The sequence below is a fragment of the Cornus florida genome, unplaced genomic scaffold (assembly GCF_030987335.1).
Source record: "Cornus florida cultivar Cherokee Brave unplaced genomic scaffold, ASM3098733v1 CherokeeBrave_3.0.0_Hap2_Chr11, whole genome shotgun sequence".
In the NCBI taxonomy this organism is placed as follows: Eukaryota; Viridiplantae; Streptophyta; class Magnoliopsida; order Cornales; family Cornaceae; genus Cornus; species Cornus florida.
In genome coordinates this window covers 35478862-35504260 of record NW_026775581.1, presented here as the reverse complement: position 1 = coordinate 35504260, position 25399 = coordinate 35478862, and the positions used below count along the sequence as shown (strand labels likewise).

Below are 25399 nucleotides of genomic sequence, written 5' to 3'. Positions count from 1 at the left end.
TTGGTGGCCGACTGTTATTGGCTTGATAGCTGGAGGACAACCTGGGATGTTCATTTTTCGAGCCACTTTCAGAATTGGGAGTTGGAGGATGCTTTTGGATTCTTGGAGCTGATTTATTGTCAGGAAATTGTGGAAGGGGGAAGTGATTCCTGCATTTGGGTTCCCTCTCCACAGGGGACATTTGCTGTTCTGTCGCACTACAGATGTCAACCGAATGATCCAGGGCCTCCTTTCCCGTGGAAGGTTGTATGCCCCCCCCCCCCCCCCAACCAAAAAAAACCCAAAAGGTGGCTTTCTTTGCCTAGACGGTTGTGCTTGGAAAGATTCTTACTATAGACAACCTGAGAAGGAGGTGGTATTGCATGTGTAAGAGAAATGAGGATATGGTGGATCATCTTTTGTTGCACTGTCCTGTGGCCCAAGCCTGCTGGGGTCTTTTGCTGAGTCTGTTTGGGATCCGTTGGGTCATGCCTAGGCCTTCCAGGGGTTTGATTGAGGCTTGGAGAGGATGTACAGTGGATGCCCAAGCCCACGACTTTTGGAATGTAACGCCTCTATGTCTTTGGTGGTGTTTATGGACAGAAAGAAATAGGAGATCCTTCGATGGCATGGAGACTCCTATTGGAGCGCTTGAGTTCTCTATATTTTTTTCTCTTTTTTGTTGGGTTTTGGGGAGAAATTTTAAATCCATGGAAGAGATTGTTGATTTTTTGGACTCTTTGAGAGTTTAGTGGCTTTTTAGCCCTGTGTAGTTCCTTGGGATGCGTTCCCCTTTTGAACGTTTTTTAATACATTTTGACTTATGAAAAAAAAAAAAAAAAGAAGAAGAAGAAGAAGAAGCGTTCCCCTTTTGAACGTTTTTTAATACATTTTTACTTATGAAAAAAAAAAAAAAAATTAGGATACATTTTTACTTATGAAAAATTTTTTGTTCAAAGCTAAATCCTTTTGAGACAAATGATTCTCCTCATTATTTCCATTAGCATTCTTTAACTTGCTTTTCTCATCTTTTATATTTACGAACATTTTTATTTTACATAAAACAACCCGTCTTCTCCGAAAACAGAAAATTTTAATGTAACCCCTCCTTTCACAATATGAATATAAATTTTAGGATACTAGGGAGAATCAGATTCTCTAGGGAATTCTTTCATTTTTCCAATTTTAGTGTTAGAAGTAAACGGTAAATTAGAGTTGTTAACAAATCCTCAACACTCTTATATCCTAAATGTTTATTTATCCGCAAGAGTTTATCCAATTTTTCTGTTCCACAAGTCAAGTTGTAAATAGTCTCTTTTGATATTTCAAAACCAGCTACAAGTTTTTCAATTAAATTTATTTTTTTTTTTTTTTTTTTTTTTTTTTTTTTTTTTTTTTTTTTATAGATAACAAAGATTTCATAAAAACGCTCAAAAGGGGAGCGCTCCCAAAGAAGACAACCGCCGTCCATGACAACACTGTAGCTTTAAGCTATCAACAAAATCCAAAAGACAATCCATTGAATTACAATTCCACCCATTTACCCAAAAGAATAAAGAAGAAAGTATACTATATTACTATACTTGAGAGCCCAAAATAAGAGACTCATCTCCCTCAAAGTATCTCCTATTTCTCTCACGCACAAACCCCACCATATACACGGGGGAGTAGCCGTCCAAGCATCTCTGTGACTCGGCTCTCCACTGTACACCCTCTCCAAGTCTCTAGTAAGTCAACCGTAGATTCTGAAACACCCATGGAAAACCAAACGCAAACAAAAACAAAGACCAAACATCCCTTGCCACCGAGCAATGAATGAGAAGATGGTTGACAGAATTCTGGAAACTTTCTAAAATTTATGATTTGATCAAGTTCAGTTTCTAAGAACACTTTATTTCGAAGCTTCTTTTACAACTTTTAGTTCTTAAACTTGAGATAGAGCTTTTTTGTAATTCAAGTATGAAACTAGTTCTTTCAAGTCAACATCTCTAAGTTGTTTTTTAGAAAATATCATGTTCATGATCTATATTTCTAAGTATTTCAACTTTAAGTTTTAAGTTCATCTCGCTCTTTTCCACTACCATCAGTTTTGCACTCAACTTTTTGTTTTTGTTTTTGTCTTTAAGAAAATAATAAATAATTTTTGTACCTAACTTTTGAACAAGAGTCACATTCTTTGTAGTAAATGACAATTTAAGATTTTACTAATAGGGGTAAGTGACGATTCAAACTTAGAACATATAGATTAATTAATAAAAACAGCGAGATTAAAAGGTTCTAACTCAGATTTTTAATTTTTTTTTTAATGAAAAAAAACAATTTATGAACCATAAGTTTTATTCGCAAAAAATAAAAGGATTTATCTATTAGATATTTAGGCAACTGCTCTGAAACCAATTGTTAATCTAGGACTGATATGCTCGGATACTACTTGATGACTATAACTTGAAGATTTGAGGCGAGAGCTGAAAATATATATATATATATATATATTTTGGGGGGGGGGGGGGGGGGGGGGGGGGGGGGGTAGTTGAATTAATCTTTTTCAATTTTAACCACTGGTTTTTAATCTCTAATAATTATATTAACACTGCAACAATATGAATGAGCAGAAATATATAAACCATACAACACATGGATTTTACATAAAAAAAAATTCAACGGAGAAAAAACATAGGACCTAGTCTAGGCAAACCAAATCTACTATGACAAAGAATTACACTAGTAACAGTTCTCAATTTCAAACCCTAGTTAACTCTTGACACAAACTAATCCACTCAGGTCTCCAGAGACATAGTCCGCTCATCAATAGATCCACTTCTCAGACAGTAATTTAATCTCGAACGACTAGTCATTCAAGTTGCATGTTCATTGTGTAGGAACACTTTGGTGTCAAATTCTCCATGTAGCACAAGGATTATGATATTCGACACCGTGAATAATAACTCGCCGTCTAACGTAAGAGGTAGACAATGAAAAATAAAATACGCTCTCTAAAAATATACAACCTCTCTATAATATGTGCCTATATATCTGTGTACATATATCTGTTATAAGGGAATAGAGGTGCTTATATAATGCTATGAGTCCAAAGAAATTAGGGTTTTTTAGTTAAAATCAGAAAAGGAAACCTAAACCTTCTAGGATTAAAATTAGAGAAGTTTCTAAAATTGTTAGCACACAAGTCGATCAATCAAGACACCGATTGACAACTACTGTCCATGGTTATAGAGATGGATCAAGCTACACTACCACTGCTTCAATCAATCAAGACTTGATAGAAGCAATTAGACTTCAATATAGTTTTTTTTCTGGACTATTGACATATTGATCCAAGCTTACTATTTTTGTAGAAAAAAAAAATAGTTTAAAAATATTTATTCCAAAAACAATTTCATGCATTCAGAACATCATTTTCATGAATCAAACTGTGTATTCATTGTGCCCTAAAATGAGAATGTATGATTATGAACATAATTGGTGAGTTAGTTATTCAAGATATGATTTTCCCTTCTTGCCCTTTGATGTATCTTCAAATTCTAATTCTGCCATTGGACATAGGTGACACTATTAGTAACTAATCTAATTTTTGAAAATCTAATCAAAAGCTAATACATATATATAGACTTTGGCTTTTGTTATTGTTACTAAGGAGAGGATGAAGAAAAGAAAAAAAAATCTCTTATTGTTCAAGTTCCACCTTGAAGAAAAGCAGAAAGAATTTCCAAAAAGATCTCAATAGTATTAGGTCAAATTAAGAAAAAAATTATAGAGCTAAATATGCATAAACTACATGCAAAATAGTTGTAATGAATAGTTAAATATGGGGACAGAAACTACACAAACTATGGATACTATTGTGAGTTATGATACAGAACATCCTTGAACTGTGTGCAAGTTTGAAGGAAAGTGGAAGAAGACAAGAGAAAAAAAACAACTGAAGAAAATAGGTTTCTGTGGTTCGGCAGAAGACCTACATCCATGGATCCCAAACAATACCCACCAAGAGATTAAACCACTATTAGCTGCAAATTAAAGAATTCTACTACCAAATAAAAAAAATAAAAAATAAAAAGAAGAAGAAGAAAAGGAAGTGTTCCCTTAAGCAAGGAAAGTACCTTTTAGATAACAAACGGTACTTAAGGATGAATAAAGTTTCTAATTGTTTACATGGATGACTAGTAGGCAGTACACATCCAAGCCAGGCCGGTTAGATCAGCTGCTGGCGTGGGAGTGTGGAAATTCATTCAAAAGGGATGGGATGAACTCTCTAAGCATGCTAGGTTCAAAGTTCGGGAGGGCAGGGATGTCCGGTTCTGGGAGGATTCTTGGTGGGGTGATCGCCCGTTGTCTTGTTTGTTTCCAAGACTTTTTAGGATTGCTGCAAATAGACATGCTATAGTAGCGGACTGTTATCGGCTTGATAGCAAAAGGCTTACGTGGGATGTGCGTTTTCGGCGTTCCTTTCAGGATTGGGAACTTGATGATGTCTTTGGCCTGCTGGATCTTGTGTGGACGGTAGAGGGTTTGATTCCTTGGTTTGGATGCCATCTCCTCAGAGAAGGTTTGATGTCCGTTCTTTGTTCCTTTGCCTCGCCGGTTTTCATGGTTCAAATTTCCCATGGAAGACGGTTTGGTGTTTGAAGGCCCCTCTCAGGGTGGCCTTTTTTGTTTGGACTGCAACTTGGGGCTAGATTCTGACTCTGGACAATTTGAGAAAGAGAAGACAGATCACAGTCAAATGGTGTTGTAAAAATGATGGAGAGTCTGTGGATCACCTTCTTTTGCATTGCCCTGTGGCTTATGATTGCTGGAGACTGTAGTCTTATTTTTGGTCTTTTTGGCATTCATTGGGTTATGCCTCGGTCCTCAAGGGAGTTGATTGACGTTTGGAGGGGCCAAGGTGTGGGGGCTCACGCTGACCCCCCTTCGTGTTTGGTGGAGCATTTGGAAAAAGAGAAATAAAAGATCTTTTGATGGGGAGGAATCCTCCATTGGGGCGCTGAAATTTTCTATTATGAGTTCGCTTTTTAGTTGGGTGATGGGGAGAAAATTTACATCTTTAGATGAAATCGTGGACTTTTTGGGTTCTTTGGGTCCACAGGATTTTACTTTTGGCTTTGTTCCTTGTACAGCTCTTGGGAAGCGTTCCCCTTCTAAATGCCTTCTAAAACAATTTTATTTATCAAAAAATATATATATGATTAGAAAAGTATAAATCCCGAAGATGAGGGAGACATAACCATACATTCTCTCACAATCCTGATAACACATACAAGCAAAAATAGCAGTGTGATTTCAGATGGTTTCATGCAATGCCCCTATGAATGTAAATACATTAAATTTCACTTTCTAACACATGAAAACACTAATATATAGAGAACTTACCAATGGAAGCCCTTCAATAGAAGCCAATGCCATGTCGAAAACCTTTCTTGCATGATCAATATTCCCAAAGGCAGCCTCTCTTCGTGCATAAACTCCACAAAGTAGTACATCCTATGGCAACCAAAAAAAAAAAAAGAAAAAAAGTGGGGTTCCATCAAACACAAGGTAGGCTTGAAGTGCTTATAAGTAACACCAACATCTAATTTCAACAAGAACACCACACCAAACTTTAATAAGATTCTAGGAGGAGTGTATGTTAGGGGTGCAGTCCCTGTATCATTTACACATGCCTTCATCTATGAGCTCGTAAAATTTTCGGTGTTGAATTTTCATTTTTATCAAAAAGCAATATAATCCGTCCTCCAATCATTTTTTAAGTCTTCTAACAACTGGAGGGTCTGTGAACCACCTTTTGATTTACTGCCCAGTGGCGAGGGATGTTTGGGCTATGTTCTTGGTTGTTTTTGGTCTGACTTGGGTGTTTCCTTAGTCCACGGTCGATTTTTTAGAGGCTTGGAAAGGGTGCACAGTGGAGAACCACGTCAGAGATGCTTGGAGGGCCACTCCCCTTTGTTTACGGTGGGGTTTGTGGCGCGAGAGAAATAGGAGGTCCTTTGATGGGGAGGAGTCTCCTATTTGGTCTCTCAAATACACTCAAATACAATATACTGACTTCTTTATTCTTTTGGCTTAATGAGCAAAATTGTATACCTTTGGGTATTCTTTTGGATTTTGTGGATAGCTTAAAGTTGTAGGGTCGCTGTAGGTGACCTTTGTTCCCTTTAGAGCTGTCCCCTTTTGAGCGCCTTTAATGAATTATTACTTCTTCTTTTTTTTTATAAGTACCTTTAATGAATTATTACTTATAAAAAATATATAAAAAAACACTGGAAAAGGTTTCCAACACCAAATAAAACTTGTTTTTACTTTTCCATAAATGATAAAAGAAGAGGTTTTCACACACACACACACAGAAGAAAATAAGCTTGTTATATACAGAGTTTTATATTAACATTCAAGGCTTCCTTGCTCTCTCTTTCTGTGTTTTTCAGAACACACTAATTCTTTAAATGTGAAGTTTTCTGAACTTTAAGAAGATCTGTTACATAAATTCAAAATCAGAAGAGCATTCAGAAAGCATCAGTCCATCAATCAATTATTGGTCATTGTGTAGAGAGCGGTTGTCGAGTAATAACTATAGAAGAAGACATGTCATCAGTGTTATGGCCTTGAAGATTCAGGAGTCAGTCTAAGGCATGGGCTACTTCTGGACTCGAAAGCACTGAGTAAATAAATCTGCAACCAAGTCTTTGCACATTTGGGTGCAAGTCTGAGTCAAAGTACGTGGTTTTGCTTCATCTTCTGATACTGAATTGTTTGATTTAGACTAGATCCCCTTGTTTTCCCCAATTGGATTTTCCATTCTTCACATAAAAATTGCTTGCGTCTCTGCTCTAAGTTTGCATTATCTTCAGTGCCTTTTGATATTGGTTTCCATTATAATTCACAGACTCCGTACCAAAGGGCCTTTGGCCTAATGGTATAACCTCCTCATCTTCAAAGAAGAGGGGAGGGGTTCGAGCCCGGGCGTGGGCAAAAAAGTGTGTGTGTGTTTGCTTTATCAAAAAAAAAAAAAATTAAAGTAATAATTCACAGACTCCGTACAATTTAAATGAACAAAAGAGGACTATTCCCGTCCCCTCTAGGTAAACCAACTACGATTTCCGCTTGTGCCATCAATCATCTGGATCTACTCCTTATCTCAACAGATTATGGTTTCACGGGTCATCCTACGTGGCTTTGTCAGATTAAACCTTCTCTCTGCCCTTTAAATGGGAGGAATGAAGATGGTAGTTGATTTTGCATCATCCTGTTGGGGATCCAACAATTTGGAGTCAGTAGTTCACAGGATGACAGCCAAGATCACCACTTCATTCTTGTCAAGATCAATGTTAAAAAGTTGAGGGTACGTTTCCACTGAATGCCATTGCAACTTTTGGAAGTGAGTGATGGCAGATAAAAGCAATGGAATGTGGTGCTCGACGCAAGAAAGGTTAGCAGTCCCTAGAAAGTTTATCAATGAAGGAGGCAGGAACTGAAGCTCGTCTCAACATCGTTGTTTTTCTTGTTGCTGATGCTGTTGTTAGTATGGGTCTGGTTGGAATATCATAGTCATGACAGCTAATATGCCATATTTAGCTCCTTTATTTTAGGGTTTTGATTATCATGATTGCTGTAAGTTAGGGATTTCATTAATATGATTATTATAGTTAGGAGCAGATTGTAGGGATTTGTTTTCGACTTTCTTTCCTTGTATAGTTTTCCTCTTTTCTATATATACTTGTAGAAGATGTATATTCAGAAGATGAAATATACTGAGAATTTTCTCTCTGAAATTCAACATGGTATCATAGCAATAGGGTGAGAAAGAGAGAAAAGTAAAGAGAAACCAAAGTGCTTTGAATCAATTAAACAAATAATGGAACTGTCTCAAATCAGATCCACTGATAGATAAATGTTCATAAACTAACACTGTCAAAAGAATATCAATCAACTCATAAAGTATTATTTACATCCTAAGAATGGTGCATATAGAAAGCTAAGAAAGAGTCTTCCACAACAAAAAAAAAATAAATAGTAAATAGTGAAGAATACCTGACGGTTAGTTTTCAGGAGTCTTTTTGCTAAAGCTAGACATGGGGTTGTTGAAGATTTACAAGAATTCATTCTTGTATTTGACAGCTCTTCAGCAACAAGAGCAGCTTCTTCTAAAATGTAATTGCGTGGAAATGCAGTGATACAAAGTAAGGCAGCATTGCAAAGAAATTTCATCATGTTAGTTCTCATGGAAATGTCGTTTGAGCTGCCCAAAAGGAATTCCAGACTGAAACTACTTGGACTGCTTTCTGCTTTCACTAACACATCATGAACCTTTCTCAGATCATCCAAGACAGAATCTGGCAGAACTTCTAGGCTGAGGATTTTTTCTGCCCAACTTGAACTGTTTGTGCACGCCCTACAGAATAATGAAGATTATAGTCATCAATCCAATAATGCATGGCAAGTGTCATCATTTATTCATGCGTGTAGAAAAAGACATCCATGCTAAAGCATGTGCAGGGAAAAAGATGAGAACAGTAAATACTTATCAAAAAAAATAAGATGAGAACAGTAACATGATTTAGACCTTACCAAAAGCATTATCTATACACATTGATAGATCGTAACACACGATCTACACACATTGTAGAAAAGTTGAAGCGAATCATCAATACTGTATTAAGTGGAGTAATTTACTTCGTTCCTGTATTAAATAGAGCAATTTTTCAGAAAGCATGTGTACGTCTTCATGGTTTTCTTTGTTTTTTTTTGATAAGTACACGTCTTCATGGTTTTCTACCATTTAAAATTATGTCCCTAGATGTCAAAGAAGGCTGAAATTTAGTGGAATGTTCCATCCGTCATGGGTAACATTGAACTCTTCAACTAGGTTGAGTACGAGTGTGATACTTAAACAATAAACAATTAGTGTAGGTTTCATAATTTGATTAGTGGTGCAGCCTTCTATAGCTGTTCCACAATACACCCTTCATGCTGAGGTTTCATAATTTGGTTGGTTCACAAAGCTCGTAAATTATCCACATATCACAGATGCGAATCATAGTATTCATTCTTATGAAAATGGAAATGAAAAACAAGAGATACTTTTTCTTGAAATATGGACAAATGGAAGTTTTAACTCCTGAAGAAGCACTTCATGAAGCCTCCCGGATCCTGTAATTTGATTGATTTATTTATTCCTTCTTACATACGGAAGAAGAAAACTTACATTTAGAGGACAATCAGCATAAAGGTTACTTTACTCACTTTTACCTTTCATGATAAACTGGTTAAACTATATCTGAGTAACAAATCAACAAAAATAAAATAAAATTGAGGATTGAAAAAAGAACAGAGCAATGAGATCAAATGGATAACCTATTTTGAAATACTAACCATTGAGATATCCTCCCACCATAGAAATCAATGAACTGGAATGCCAGAGACAAACGAGCTTCCTCAGAACTCATCGAGAACAGATATTCACTGACATCTTCAAATAATATTACTCTTAAAAGGTGTTCATCACCTTCTCTATCTGCAGTCCCATCACTATGAAAAACCCCATCTGTTTTGAAATAATACTTCACAAATTAATACTTGAATTAGGGAAAAAAAATTATTAAATGTGTGAACATTTACTTCTGAACAACAATGTAAACATATAGTTGGAATATTTTTACAGTAGACAAAAGGGAAGATGTTATGCATCACACGAGGTTGACAATGGTAATATAATAATATTATAAATAAACAAAATCCAGATTGCAATTTAAGAAAAAGGAAAAACAAAGAAACTAAAAAATAGATGTGCGAAGAAAAAAAAAAGCACCAGATCTTGCATGAACAGGCATCCATTGATCAGAATCTCTTGATAACTCTTCTTCTGCCCATCTTGTCCATGTTGCAGTATCCTTGACCTCCCCATCAGCTTCAGCATCAGCATTAATGCCCAGCATCTTGAGTAATGCCTCAATATCATCAGTCTGTTCAATGTCTCTTGTCTCAGATTCCTCATCAAATTCCTCAACAGCCACATCGTCATCCACTATATTTTCTGTATTTCCACTGGTTTCCTTATTTTTAGATAATGGTTGTGACCAACCTGTCCAACCACCTTCTTCATTTTTATGCAATTCCTCATTAATAACCTTTTGTCTATGTTCCTCCTCTTTCTCCAGCCATGCTGACCAGCCAAGAGCCCCATCTTCCCCAATTCTTGAACCATTACTATTCCAGAAGTGCTCAAACAGTCTTCGTTTATTCTGCTCGGTTAGAAGTAAAGGACAGAACAAACTATATTCAATCTCTGCCTGGAATAAAGCAGTAGCTAATTCTTGGTACCCAGCCTGCCACTCAAACCTGCATAGACTTACAAATATATCAACCAGACCAAGTTCAAGTTGAACAATAGCAGGATCCAGAGAAGATGCAATAGCAGTTTGGCAAACCTGTATCAGAAAAAAAATGAATTTAGAATCAGAATTATAATTAAGATATAGAGGCTTAGCAATAACAAAAATCATTTGTCACTTCTTAAAGAATAATGCCACTTGGCAATTAAGGGGGAGAGAGAGAGAGAGAAACCTTTTTTATTCCTAAGTGGTTTTGTATTTAAAGATGACGACAATAAGGTACAGGATTAAAGCAGAGGCATACCCCCACTATACATCACAATGAGAATGAAATAAGTCCAGTTCCAAAAAAAAAAAAAAAAAGCAAGCTAAATACTAGCAACAGATACAACTTTTTAAATCTCAGACCACCAGTTTCAATGTCGGAAATAACTTAAGGGCTGCACAATAGAAAATAATGCTTCGATACTCATATATTACATAACCTGATTCATATCAAAGACCGGTGGAATCATCAGTGTCTGTTGTAGGAATGCTCCTCGCTAACTTTGCAGATTCAGGCCTTGTGGCCTAGAGGTATCTCCTCTACCTCCCAAAGTGGATGGTGAGGGTTCAAGTCCCCAAAGGGGTAAAGTAGGTGTGTGAGTTTCTTGCCTATGAAAAAAAACTTTGCAGATTCAAATTTTGAATTCAAAATCACTCATCAGCACTAGCAGTGCATCAGTTCTGGCGTCAGTTTCCCCTTTTCAGTTACTTACCAATCTTGCTTATACTTGCATAACAAGCAAAGCAAGTTGTTGCATATGCTTTCTTTACACAATGAAGCTAAATACACATAAAGTGTGCATAGAAACAAGGCATGCATTTTGAGCTTTAAGATACTTTTGTATCACGCAATCATAACTCAGAGTGACCACCATCATTTCCTCTTAATGTTTGGAGAAAAAGGGCAAACTAACTAGCTATACTTCAGTTACTTGAGTCATACACTTGTACAATGGAACATATATTATAGTCCCCCATCCTAACGCAGACCCTAAAAAGGTCATCAAATTCTTTTTCTTCAAAATGAAAGAAATGTACAACTAAGATTTTAAATTCTTAAGGCACCATGAAAAACGCAATAATTCAAAAGAATATATCTTGCTGTCTTATGTAACTGGCGCATTAGTATTTCATACAGAGCCAATGAAATTTATTTCTCACCAAAAAATTAACAAAAGGCACAACGTTTGATAAATCCTCTATGGAATTGAAGTCAATGTAGCATGGAAGGACTCTTAGAAACTAGAGTAAAAGACTTGTACTCTCTGACCAATGCATTTGGTTTCCTTTTTTACATATTTATTTTCCAAGAAAAAGAGTTTACAACAAGATTCTCGTGGAAGTTAGCAGCTCTGACTTGTTCAGTGGGTTAGTAAACATTCAAAGTACCTTTCATATATCATATATGTGTGGATATAGATAACATATAAATCTTACATGGATCCATTGGGTTCTTTTGATTCTTGCTCGAGCCGGATTATGAAAAATTATCATGTCTGGTTCCTTCGGGGGATGGATATATATATGAATTCACCTATCCCAATAACCAAAAACCAAAAAAAAAACCTGACTTGCTATTAAATATTAGTATTTAGACAACATAAATTGCAACATGTGAGGCTGCAGATTTGAGTTTGGGAGTACAGTCACTTGATGTAAAATGATGCCAAGGATTAAGTCCGTCTCCATTTTTTTTCTCCCAATACTCCGTAAAGGCAGGACATATTTTTCACTTTCACTACCTGCTATTACTAGACAACTTGTAATAAGAGAAATCGTGACAAAATGGCATGAGTTATACTCAGATTGTGGAGCTGAGATACTAACAGCTTTTGAGAAATGCATTTATAAGTTCTAGTTCCAAAGGAGTGAGTTACAAAATTATAAATGTATCAAAGGGTATAAATTATAAATGTATCAAAGGGTTTTCTCAAAAATAATGGTCTCACTTATTATTTAGATTAACTTTACTGTTGTCAACTTAATTTTCTTAAATGGAGAGCACGCCCATATACAACTTCAGAAAGACAAAAGACCCTTAAGCTCTCAAACTATCCACAAACTTAACTATATCCTCAATGGATTTACAAGAATACCTTTTAACCCAAAAATATAATATGGTCAAAATAGAATGTTTAAGCACCCAGATAGGTACCTCCTCCTGTTAGAAGGATCTCCTATTTCTCTCCCTCCACAACCCCCGCCATGTTCTGTATTCATATACAATGAAAATGTAGATCTCCTATTTTTATGCAACTCTACCTCATTTATTAAACCTAATCTCCTATTGGTCACTAAAATGTGTTAACATCTCAAACAGTTATAAAAATCATCAAATTGTCACACCAACTAGTAGCCTTCCACAACTATAATTTTTTTTTGATAAGTAATAATTGAATAAAAAGGCGTTCAAAAGGGAAACGCGTCCCTTATACAATTGGAACCGGGATCTAAGCCCCAAAGAATCCAAAAAAATAATTAAATCATCGGAGGAGGAGCAAGAACTCCTCTTCACATAGCTAAAAAGAGAACGAATAATATGAAGTTTCAGCCTCGCCGTGGACGACTCCGTCCCTTTGAACATTCTGCTATTCCTCTCCTTCCACAACTATAATTGTTGTTACAAATACCACAAACCAAGAACAAATCAAGAATCACAAAAGAAAAGTAAACACGCCATACACAAAGATTTACGTGGTTCGGCAAAGCCTATGTTTACGGTGAAAATCCGTTGAATGATTTCACTATGCGAAAAAATCAAGAGATTACAAGTTTCAACCCCCATACCCTAGTGCTCACTCTCTCTCTCTCTTTCCTGCGGTTTTCATTGTTCTCTCGTTATCCCAATCCCAACCCTAAACACCCTTATATACTGAGCAACAAGAGAGTACTAAACAAGGTCCAAGACCGGCAAGAGAAAAATGGGTCAAAAAGCTTTCCATTTTTCAAGACAAAAACAGGTCGCGTTGCCGAAACAAAATTCGGGCCACAACATTACAAATCTCCACCTTGGCTCGAATTCTGCCAAGCTCCACAATAGCAGCTACTCCTTTCAGCTCCTTCGCATGTCCCCAAGGACATTAGCAACTTCAACACCAATCAAATCCAGGCAATGTCATTATAGCCGTCAGATTCTCAGTTGTCCTAATCTTCCTCATTGCAATAGCACCCTATGCAATCACATCTGATAAAGTGCAACATGACATCAATGTGCTTGGACCTTTCATGAAACATCTTATTTTTAGTCAAATGTATGGCACTTTGGCTATCACAAAACACAATCAAAACATCCTGCTTCAAGCCCAAAACAACCACCAAACTTTTAAACGATATAGCTTTCTGCCATGTACTCCACCTCAGTCGTAGTCGCCTTCAAACTGATCACATTAACTCAAAGAGAGAAGACATACCTTTTCAGGGACCTCCTCCTATCAACATCTCCAACATAATCCAAATCAACAAACCCAACAACACTCCCACATGTCGCTGCCTCCGTCGTAAACTAAACCGACATTTGCAGTGCCTCGCAACTACCGCAATATCCATATTTCAGCCTGCCAATGGAGGTATATCCATTTATTTGCTCGCTACACTGGCCTAGTGCACGCCATAGCATACGTGGTGCTACCAACTACACTAATATAAGGAACATGGGACATATGCTCCACCTCCTCCTCAGTTTGTGATGACAATCCTGCCAAAAGTCTAAAGTGAGCTGCCAATGGAGCACTCACAGGCTTTGATGCTCCTTTGTTCCTTTCAATTTCCATACCCAAAATCCTCTTTGTAGAACCAAGATCATTCATTTCAAACTCACCACTAAGTTAAGCCTTTAACATGTTGATTTCTGACACATTCCTGCAAGCTATCAATGTGTCATCAGCACAGAGCAGCAAGTACAAAAACAAACCATATGAGGTCCTCTGATTGGTGCATAATTTGTACATAATTGATCTCCCAAATTATATTTGACTATTTGTTAGTATTTTATTTTAGATTATTTTATTTAATAAAAGTGTTTTTATATCTTTTTAGGTTATTGGTATTTTTGTGAAAATTGTTTTATTTGATTAGCTCATCGTGTGGAGGTCAAGCGTCCAAAAGAATCCAAGGGTCAAGATTATTTGTAGAATTTTAGAAGATTTCTAGAAGAATTTTTCAGCAAGTAAAAGTCTAGGGAATTTACTGAAGTAAGGCAACTTCCATATTGAGTTATTGACTTTGGAAATAAACCTAGAAGGAATGTTCTAAAGCTGTCTGGCCATAACTTTTGACTCGGTTATCGGAATTAGGCAAACTCGGCGGCTCTTAAAAGAAGACTTAAAGACCGTCATTTTTGTATTTCACAGAAATTTCGTGGAAAGCACTCCAGCTAGGTCAAAATTGGGCTGCAAGTCGGCGCAAATATGGAAAGAAGATTTTGACAGATTTTTGTTTCTACAATATACAAAAAAAAATATAGAAGAATCGATTGGTGGCTAATAAACAAAGGTGGGAGGCTTGTGCAACTGCCAAAGAAAACATAGAAGATCTTCCACTTACGATTCCGGGTTTGATTGTTATTGTTTTATTGTTCATGGGGTTCTAATCTCTCAGCCAAGGTTGAGGGAAGCCCTAATCTTGTAATTCTATATTTTTCAATTGTTAAATTTATTGAATGGCTATTTTTAATGTTATTTTTACTTATCAAAAAAAAAAAAAAATTATTGAATGGCTATTTGATGCTATCTTTAATTGCATGTTTCAGCTCAATTAATTTTATGTGCTTAACCATAGAATAAGATTAGTTGTGTTTAAACTTTACCATAAAGGTTGCTTGCGTCTGACCACGAACTAGTTATCTTCGTAGGGCTATTTGAGAAAAAAATAATAAATTATGACAATTTATACCTAACCATGGATGGATAGTTGTAATTTATGTGTTTTCTTTCAATTAATCATTTATGATTCATAACCAAAATAATAAATATTTAATTGAATCTATGCCTAACCAATGATAGACCATCTATGATTTAAACGAAATATCATGTATTGGATGTGTGAAAATTAAGTAGGATAATTGGTAAATTTACAATTGAAAATAGGAGTTATAATGATTAGTAGTGGAATCAAAGCCTTGGTACTTCTTATTTATCAAAAAAAAAAAAAGCCTTGGTACTTCTTTCCATTGTCTTTTTATAAATTATATTGTTCTTTTCTCTTGAATCACTCAATTTTTTTATTGAATTAGTTAAGTAATAATTTTATAATTAGGTTGTCCTAATCAGTCCTTGTGCAATACATACCATATCTATATAAGATTAGTATACTTGCGAGTTTAATTTGATTCAGATTGAAATATTAATTAGGTTGATTTAAATTCACATCATCCTCCTGTGATACTCCCTACCATAAAGGTATCGAATCGCTTGTAACACTGTATAGGAGACTACTTCAACCCATGCAAGAACTTCTTTAGTAGGAAAATACCAAACCCAAAATACCGAACCCCTCAAGCTAATATAAATAAATCTACTCTTCCAACTGAACTCACCATGCAAGAACACAATCTTCACATCAAGCTGCTCAAGTTCCAAGTCATACAAAGCAAGTAACACCCTGATTGAGCTATGTTTCACCACATGAGAAAAAACTTCATCGAAATCCACCATTTCGGTGTATGGGCCGGTGGATGATGGTGTGAGGGATGGGTTATGGGAGGAGTTGAGTGGGGTGAAGGGGAGGTGGTCTCTTCCTTAGTGTGTGGCCGGCGATTTTAATGTGGTTAGGTCACCGGCAGAGAGATCTACAGGTGGCTCGTGGACTCAAGCTATGATGCATTTTTCTGATTTTATTGATGGTCATCAGCTTATTGATCTTCCTCTTGAGGGAGCTTCTTTTACTTGGTCCAGCGGGAGGGAATCGCCAACTTTTTCTCGGCTTGATAGATTTCTGATTTCCGGCGACTGGGAGGAGAAGTTCCCAGATGTTGTTCAAGCTGTGCTGGCCAAGGTTACATCGGACCATATCCCCTTGGTTTTAGATTGTGGAGGTTTGAGATCTCGTTGCACTCCTTTTAGATTTGAGAACATGTGGCTTCAAGCGGATAATTTCCAGGTTTCTTTGCTTTCTTGGTGGGAGGAGAACCCGGTGGTGGGTACGTCCAGTTTCATTCTTGCAAGCAAGCTTCGGCTCCTGAAGAATAAGCTTAAAAGGTGGAATAAGGAGGAGTTTGGGAATTTGGAGTGGAGGAAGAATAGGGCTTTGGCTCATATTGCCGAGATCGATAGAATGGAAGGGGAGGGTGTTCTTTCTGAGTCTCATCGCTCTAGGAGAGCAGCTTGTCAGGCAGAATGTGTAGAAATTGCTCTATTGGAGGAAATCTCGTGGCGCCAGAAATCTCGGGCCTTATGGCTCAAAGAGGGGGATCGTAATACCAAGTTTTTTCATAGAACTGCTAATGCTCATAGGAGGGGCAACCATATTGGGCGACTGTGCGTGGATGGTACGGTCCTGTCTACAGAGGAGGAGGTGCGTAATGGTATTGTCTCTTTCTACCAAAGGCTTTATTCTGAGCCTCTTCGATGGAGGCCAAGGCTTGATGACCTTCATTTTGACTCTATTTCTGTTTTGGAAAGGGATGGGCTGGAGGTTCCTTTTTCGGAGGAGGAGGTGCTGAAGGCTCTTAAGAGTTGTAATGGCGATAAGGCTCCAGGCCCCGATGGTTTTACTATGAGATTTTTACTAGAAAGTTGGGAGGTGGTTAGGCTTGAGATTATGAGCACTTTTCATGAGTTTCATTCCACGGGGAGATTTGAGAAATCACTGAACGCATCCTTTATTGCCCTTATTCCTAAGAAGGGTGGTGCTTCTAATGTCAAGGACTTTAGACCAATTAGTCTGATTGGGTGTATCTATAAGATCATTGCGAAAGTCCTTGCGCTTAGGCTGAGGGAGGTGCTTGATGGAGTTGTTTCTGAGTCTCAGAATGCCTTTATTGGGGGTAGACAGATTCTGGACTCGGCTCTCATTGCCAGTGAATGCGTGGATTCTAGACTTAGTAGTGGTGTTCCTGGTGTTCTTTGTAAGCTGGATATCGAAAAAGCCTACGATCATGTCAGTTGGAATTTCCTGTTGTATCTGTTGGAAAGGATGAGTTTTGGTGCGAAATGGAGGAAATGGATTACTACATGTGTTTCCACTGTCAGATTTTCGATTTTGGTTAATGGGTCTCCTACGGGATTCTTTGGTAGTTCTCGAGGTCTGAGGCAGGGGGACCCTCTTTCCCCATTTTTGTTTATTATTGTTATGGAGGCCCTTAGTAGGCTGATGAGAAGGGCTGTGGATTTGGGGTTTATTAGGGGTTTCAAGCTCGGCCCTGAATCGGTTCAACAGATGGAGATTTCTCACCTTCTTTTTGCGGATGATACTATTGTTTTCTGTGAGGCAGAGGTGTCCCAGTTGCAGTATTTGAGATATGTTTTGGTTTGCTTTCAGGCTGTCTCTGGTCTGAAAGTCAATGTGGGTAAAAGTGTGCTTGTCCCTGTGGGGGAGGTGCAGGATGTGGATTCTCTGGCTGCTGTTTTAGGCTGTGGGATGCAACGCTTCCCTATTTCTTATTTGGGTCTACCGCTGGGGGACTTGGCAAGGAGGGTGGGAAGTTGGGACCCGGTGATTGAGCGGGTCAAGAGAAGATTGGCTGGTTGGAAAAAGCAATATCTCTCCAAGGGTGGAAAAGTCACGTTAGTGAAGAGTGCTTTGTCAAGCCTTCCAACATACTTTCTCTCGCTTTTTCCAGCCTCTATTGTGGAAAGACTAGAGATGCTCCAACGGAATTTCCTTTGGGGGGGTCGTGGGGAGGAGTTTAAATATCATCTTGTCAAATGGAGTCAGGTTTGCAAGCCTCTTCAGCTTGGTGGTCTCGGAATTAGAAGACTGGCCCCTTTCAATAATGCTCTTCTAGGCAAGTGGCTTTGGAGATTCGGCAGTGAAAGACATAGATTATGGAGAAAGGTCATTTCTTGTCGTTTTGGGGAGGAGAGAGGGGGGTGGTCAGCTAGGCCTGTTAGGGCTGCTTATGGTGTGGGGGTGTGGGGGTGTGGGGGTGTGGAGGTATATTGGGAAGGGGTGGGATGAATTATCCAAACACATTAGATTGAGAGTTCGGGATGGAAGATTTGTCTGGTTTTGGAAGGATTCCTGGTGCGAAGATAGGCCTTTGGCTCTGTTGTTTCCAAGATTGTTTAGGATTGCTGTTGACAAACATGCTTTGGTTGCTGACTGCTATCGTCTTGATAGCGGGACATTGTCTTGGGATGTGCGATTCAGGCGACCTTTTCAGGATTGGAAGTTGGATGATGTCACTGGCTTGTTGGCCCTTTTGTATAGACAGGAATTGGATGGCACTGGTGTGGATTCCTTGTTTTGGGTGCCTTCTTCTAATGGGATGTTCCAGGTCCAGTCATTCTTTGTGCGCCTCTCTAGGTTTCATGGGTTGCCCTTCCCGTGGAAGACGGTGTGGCTCTCTAAGGCGCCCCTTAGGGTGGCCTTTTTTGTGTGGACTGCAGCTTGGAGTAAGATTCTGACTTTGGACAATTTACGGAAGAGAAGACATATCATTGTTAACCAGTGTTGTCTTTGCAAGTGCTTTGGGGAGTCCGTGGATCACCTTCTGCTGCATTGTCCTGTTGCTTATGAATGTTGGAGTCTTTTGCTTGGTTTGTTTGGCATCCATTGGGTCATGCCTCAGACTTCTCGAGGATTGCTAGATATCTGGAGGGGCCAATGGGTGGGGGCTCAAGCTAGAGACTTCTGGAGGGCGACCCCTCTTTGCGTTTGGTGGAGTCTTTGGAAAGAGCGGAATAGAAGATCTTTTGATGGGAAGGAGTCCTCTATTGGGGAGCTGAAATTTTCTATTATTTGTACCCTTTTTTGTTGGGGTTGGGGGTATTCTTCTTTAGAGGACATCGTGGACTTTTTGGGTTCTTTGAGTTCATAGATTCTTTTTGTGTATATCTCGGGACGCGTTCCCCTTTTGAACGCTTTCTAATACATTTTACTTATCAAAAAAAAAAAAAAAAGTATAGCCCTTCACCACCAAGTGTGCCTTGAATCTTGCATCTTCCACTCCTAGGGTTCCTTCCTCCTCTTTTTTGATAAGTAAAGATGTATTAGAAAGCGTTCAAAAGGGTAACGCGTTCCAAGAGCTGTACAAAAACCAAAAAAGAGAAAGGGGAAGTCCTATGGACCCAAAGAACCCAAAAAGTCCACAATTTCATCTAAAAATGTACAATATCTCTCCCCCAACTCCAACTAAAAAGAGAACAAATAATTGAAAACATCAACGCCCCAATGGAAGATTCCTCCCCATCAAAAGATCTTCTATTCCACTCTTTCCAAAGGCTCCACCAAACACAAAGGGGGTCACCCTCCAAAAATCACGAACATGTGCCCCCACCCTTTGGCCCCTCCAAATGTCAATCAAATCCCTTGAGGTCCAGAGCATAACCCACTAGACACCAAAAAGTCCCAAAATAAGACTCCAGTCATGAGCCACAGGACAATGCAAAAGAAAGTGATCCACGGACTCTCCATCATTCTTACACAGACAATACCGATTGACAATGATTTGTCTTCTCTTCCTCAAATTGTCCAGAGTCAAAATCCTACCCTAAGCTGTAGTCCAACAAAAAAGGCCACCCTAAGAGGCGCCTTTGAATGCTAAACCGTTTTCCACGAGAAAGTGGTACCATGAAACCCAGAGAGACAGAAAAAGAAGGACTGGACCTGAAAAGTCCCCTGCGAAGAAGGCACCCAAGTCAAGGAATCTGAACCAGTACCATCCACCTCCTGTCTATACGAGAGGGCCAACAAACCAGTGACGTCATCCAACTCCCATTCTTGAAAGGATCGCTGAAACCGAACATCCCAAGACAACCTACCGCTTTCAAGACGATAACAGTCAGCAACCAAAGCATGTCTGTCATTCAATCTTGAACAACCTTGGGAACAAACAAGACAAAGGACGATCCTCACACCAAGTATGCTCCCAAAACCGGACGTCACTTCCTTCCTTCCCAAACTCTGAATCTAACATGCTTAGAGAACTCATCCCACCCCTTCCCAATGGATATCCACACCCCCACGCCAACAGCAGATCTGACCGGCCTAGCTGACCACCCCCTCTCCTCTCTAAAACGACATGAAATAACCTTCCTCCATAACCTATGTCTTTCACTGCCGAATCTCTATAGCCACTTGCCTAGGAGTGCTCTTTTGAAAGGGGCCAATCTGCTAATCCCAAGACCTCCCAACTTAAAGGGCCTGCAAACCTGCTCCCCCCGGACAAAATGAAATTTAAACTCCTCCCCCCGACCGCCCCATAGGAAATTCCATTGAAGCATCTCAAGTCTTCCAACAACAGAGGAGGGGATCTGGAAAAGCGAAAGAAAATAAGTTAGAAGGCTGGACAATGTACTCTTAACTAAAGTAACTTTTCCGCCCTTCAATAGATATTGCTTTTTCCACCCAGCCAACCTTCTCTCGAACCGCTCAATCACCGGGTCCGAACTTCCCACCCTGCTTGCCGAGTCACCCAACGGCAAGCCCAAGTACGAAATAGGGAAGGAACTCGTTCCACACCCTAAAACAGCTGCAAGAGAATCCACCTCTTGAACCTCCCCCACAGGTACAAGCACACTTTTTCCCACGTTGACTTTCAAACCAGAAACAGCCTGAAAACAAACCAGGACACATCTCAAATATCTCAATTGGGACACCTCTACCTCACAGAAAACCAAAGTGTCATCCGCGAAAAACAGGTGAGAGATCTCCATCTGCTGAACTGAATTTGGACCAATCTTGAAGCCCCTAATAAAACCCAAATCCACAGCCCTTCTCATCAACCTACTACTGAGAATCTCCATAACAATAATGAATAGGAAAGGGGAAAGAGGGTCCCCTTGCCTTAGACCACGAGAACTACCAAAAAAAACCCGGATGGAGACCCATTCACCAACACCGAAAATCTGACAGAGGAAACGCATGTTTCAATCCATCTCCTTCATCTCTCTCCAAAGCACATCCTCTCTAACAGATAAAACAAAAAATTCCAACAAATATGTTCATAGGCTTTCTCAATATCAAGCTTACACAGAACTCCAGGAACACCACTATTAAGCCTAAAGTCCACACATTCACTGGCAATGAGAGCAGAATCCAGGATCTGTCTACCCCTTATGAACGCATTTTGAGATTCAGAGATGACTTCGTCCAAAACCACTCTCAATCTTAACTCAAGGACTTTAGCGATAAACTTATACATACACCCAATCAGACTTATTGGTCTAAAGTCTTTAACATCAGAGGCACCGCCCTTCTTAGGAATAAGAGCAATAAAAGATGAACTCAGTGACTTTTCAAACCTCCCATTAGAATGGAACTCATGAAAAGTGCCTATAACCTCCTATCTAACCACCTCCCAGCTCTCCAACAAAAATCTCATAGTAAAGCCATCCAGACCTAGAGCCTTGTCACCATTACAACTCTTCAAAGCCTTCAGAACCTCCTCCTCCGTAAAGGGGCTCTCTAACCCATCCCTATCCACATCTGAAATAGAATCAAGCTGTGGCCTCCAACGAAGAGGCTCAGAGTAAAGCCTTTGGTAAAAAGAAACAATCCCCCTACGCACCTCCTCCTCCGTATTCAATATTGTTCCGTCCACACACATCCGCCCAATATGGTTGCCCCTCCTATGAGCATTAGCAGTTCTATGAAAAAACTTTGTATTACGGTCTCCCTCTTTGAGCCACAAGGCCCGAGATTTCTCACACCATGAGATTTCCACCAAAACTGCAATCTCAACACATTCTGCCTAATAAGCTGCTCTCCTATTACGTTAAGACTCAACAAGACCACCCACCCCTTCCAATCTATCAATCTCAGCAATGTCAACGAGGGCCCTATTCTTCCTCCACTCTAGATTACCGAACACCTCCTTATTCCATCTTTTGAGTTTGTTTTTCAGGAGACGAAGCTTTCCTGCTAAAATAAAGCTCGTTGTTCCCACCACCATATCCTCCTCCCACCAAGATTGCACAATCCCCTGGAAATTCACCGTTCTAAGTCACATGTTCTCAAATTTGAATGGAGTACAACGAGATCTCAATCCTCTATAGTCCAAAACCAAAGGAATGTGGTCCGATGTCACCCTAGCCAAAACAGCCTAAACAGCGTCCGGAAACTTCTCCTCCTACTCTCCAGAAATCAAGAATCTATCAAGCGGGAAAGAGTAGGCGCTTCTCTTCCACTAGACCATGTAAAAGAACCTCCCTCTAAAGGAAGATCAATAAGCCGATGTCCGATGAACATCAATAAATTCCGAAAAATGCATCATAGCCTAAGTCCATGAACCTCCTGTAGATCTCTCCGACGGGGATCTAACCACATTGCAATCTCTGGCCACACACTAAGGAAGAGACCACATCCCCTTCACCACAGTAAGCTCCTCCCACATCCCAGCCCTCTCACAATCATCCACAGGCCATACACACCAGAGAAGGCCTAAGAGAAACCATCCTCCTCCATTACAAAAGCACAAGACAAAGATGAGTGACCCCTACAAACATCCACCTTAGCCATCCATCTCCTATCCCACATGAGATGAATACCACCAGAGGTCCCTAGAGAATCCAAAGCCTCCCACTCAACGAACTGATTTCCCCAAAGGCTCTTAACCACTCTATCAGTCATAGTATCAATCTTCGTTTCTTAAAGACACACCAAATGAACCCCCCCATTAACATCCTCTTGCCCGGGTCATTGAGACCACAGACATTCCAAGATAAATCCGTAGCTTCATGAGTAAACATTAACATCCACCTCTCCCTTCCCCCTCCCTCCCCCCTTATCACTGCCCCTTTCCTTCTCCCCCACTAACTTCCTATTATAGTTCACGTCTGAATAAAGATTTCTTAGCTCCCTCTCCCCTCTCCAAGAAGGATGGATCTTCTTCCTTCTGCTCCTCCTTCTAGAAAACTGTATCATCTCCCCTTCTCTCCCCTCCACTGTAGCCTGAAGAATCGCTAAGGCCTAATCCCGATTGCCTTTGCAAGAGACACCCAGCAGTTCACTAGTGGCCCCGATATTTGCCATGACCCAATCCTTGCCAGTATCATCACACTCCTGCCTACCAAACTCACTGTCCATACCTTCCGAACGTACAACAACCAGAGGATCCACCATCCCCTGATTAGAGTGACCCTCCTCCGCCCACAAGATCATGTCAAGAGACCTGCCCTGTTCAACCCTGCTCCTATCAACATCTCCTCCCTCGGCCTCCTCCACCTCATCAAAACAAGACATCCAGCCATTACCACTGTCCATCCCACCTTCCTGAATGTAAGAATCAGGATCAATAGTGGGCAAATCATCAGGCAAACACATGTGCTTCTGCAACTCCTTAACCAACAAAGTAGCTGATTCATCACTGAGGGTAATCCGAATATCCTTGCCAACACAAACTGTCATCATATCTGGCAAAATACCTGTCATAGGTGTCACCGGAACATCACCCTTGGGTGAACAAAGACCTACTACTCTACCCAAATAAGGCTCAGCTAGCCTACCCAACTCATCCCCAGACGAACCATACTGCAAATAAGAGGAAGAGAAATCTAAGCAAGACTTATCCCCCTATCAACAAGCAAACTGACCGTCCCATCCCTTTCTGATGGCCCAAAAGCCCCAAACCCATAAACGTCCGTATCAATCACCTCGTCCACGGAGTCCACCTCCACCACTGATGATAATATCCGAGGCTTCCCATCAAGATCCTCCCCCACCTCGCTCCTCAACACCCCACAAGGAGGAGTAGAAACAGAAGGAGGAGCAGAAACAGAGCTTCGAGAAAGGGAAAAGGGGTACATACCAGGTTTAGAATGAAGCACCTTACGGGCGACCCACTTCTGCTTGTCTTTTTTTGGTCCATTTTTTGCTGGACTGATGCGATTTACTCAAGGATTGACCATCTTCTTTAATGGATGCACAACTTCCATTCTCATCATCACACAAAGAACCCGACTGAAGCGATCCAAATCTATTCCCAGAAAGCAAATTCTAACAACACTTACCGTGCCGAAACTTCTTTGAGCTTAACCCAGCACCCTTCTTCTTGAACATACTTACATTCGCCCAATTCTCCTTCTCCATCCTCGACCAATATCTCAAGTCCGACTTCATCTGTGCCATATCCTGAGAATGTCCATGAGAGCCTAAAGCAAATTCTGACAACACTTACCGTGCCGAAACTTCTTCGAGCTTAACCCAGCACCTTTCTTCTTGAACATACTTACATTCGCCCAATTCTCCTTCTCCATCCTCGACCAATATCTCAAGTCCGACTTCATCTGCGCCATATCCTGAGAATGTCCATGAGAGCCTAAACTGGGCACCAAAACAAAAGATGGGCTGGGCTGCAAACCAGTGATAGAGACAGAAAGGCACCTATTTGGACCCCAAATCACCACCCTATCCTTAGAAAAATTGTGATTGGCCTTGGCATGTGCAAGCCCAGAAGAAGAGGATGGCCCAAAAGACTTGAGCCTATCATGCCCAACCCACCTATCAACCCTCGAATCAACTTGCACAGGCTTAGGGTTCCTTCCTTCTTCTTGAAGACCCATTTATAGCCCACAATCTTCTAACCCTTACGCTTCTCAACTAGCTCCCAAGTTTGGTTCTTATGAAAAGACTCAATCGCCTCACTAATGGCAACAGACCACTATGCTGACTCCACCCGTGAGGCCTCATGATAAGTATGTGATACGTGCTCATCAATACTCTCTACCACACTAAGTGCAGAATCAACTGAATCAGCGTGTGAAAACGCATACTTTTAAGGTGGCTTAACCTCCCTCCTAGGCTTGTCTCTAGCCATACTGTATTGCTACAACTGTACATCTTCCTCCTCAACCCGAAATTGCACCTGCTCATCATTCAACCAACCAAAAACCTCTACATGCTCCACTTGCTCATTGACACCTAAGGTCTTGTTG

At 39.8% G+C, this 25399-nt stretch overlaps 1 protein-coding gene across 2 annotated transcripts in view; it reads right to left on the bottom strand.

Annotated features, from left to right (window-relative positions):
* Nucleotides 1-25399, bottom strand: part of LOC132283914 (uncharacterized) — a 52512-nt gene that overhangs the window by 17468 nt on the left and 9645 nt on the right. For both annotated transcript variants that reach the window (XM_059785955.1, XM_059785954.1), the window contains exons 3-6: nt 9800-10418; nt 9364-9535; nt 8023-8383; nt 5368-5478 (exon numbers count right to left, since the gene is read on the bottom strand). In XM_059785955.1, coding sequence (XP_059641938.1) covers nt 5368-5478; nt 8023-8383; nt 9364-9535; nt 9800-10418 — 1263 coding nt within the window. The remainder of the gene's footprint in view (nt 1-5367; nt 5479-8022; nt 8384-9363; nt 9536-9799; nt 10419-25399) is intronic.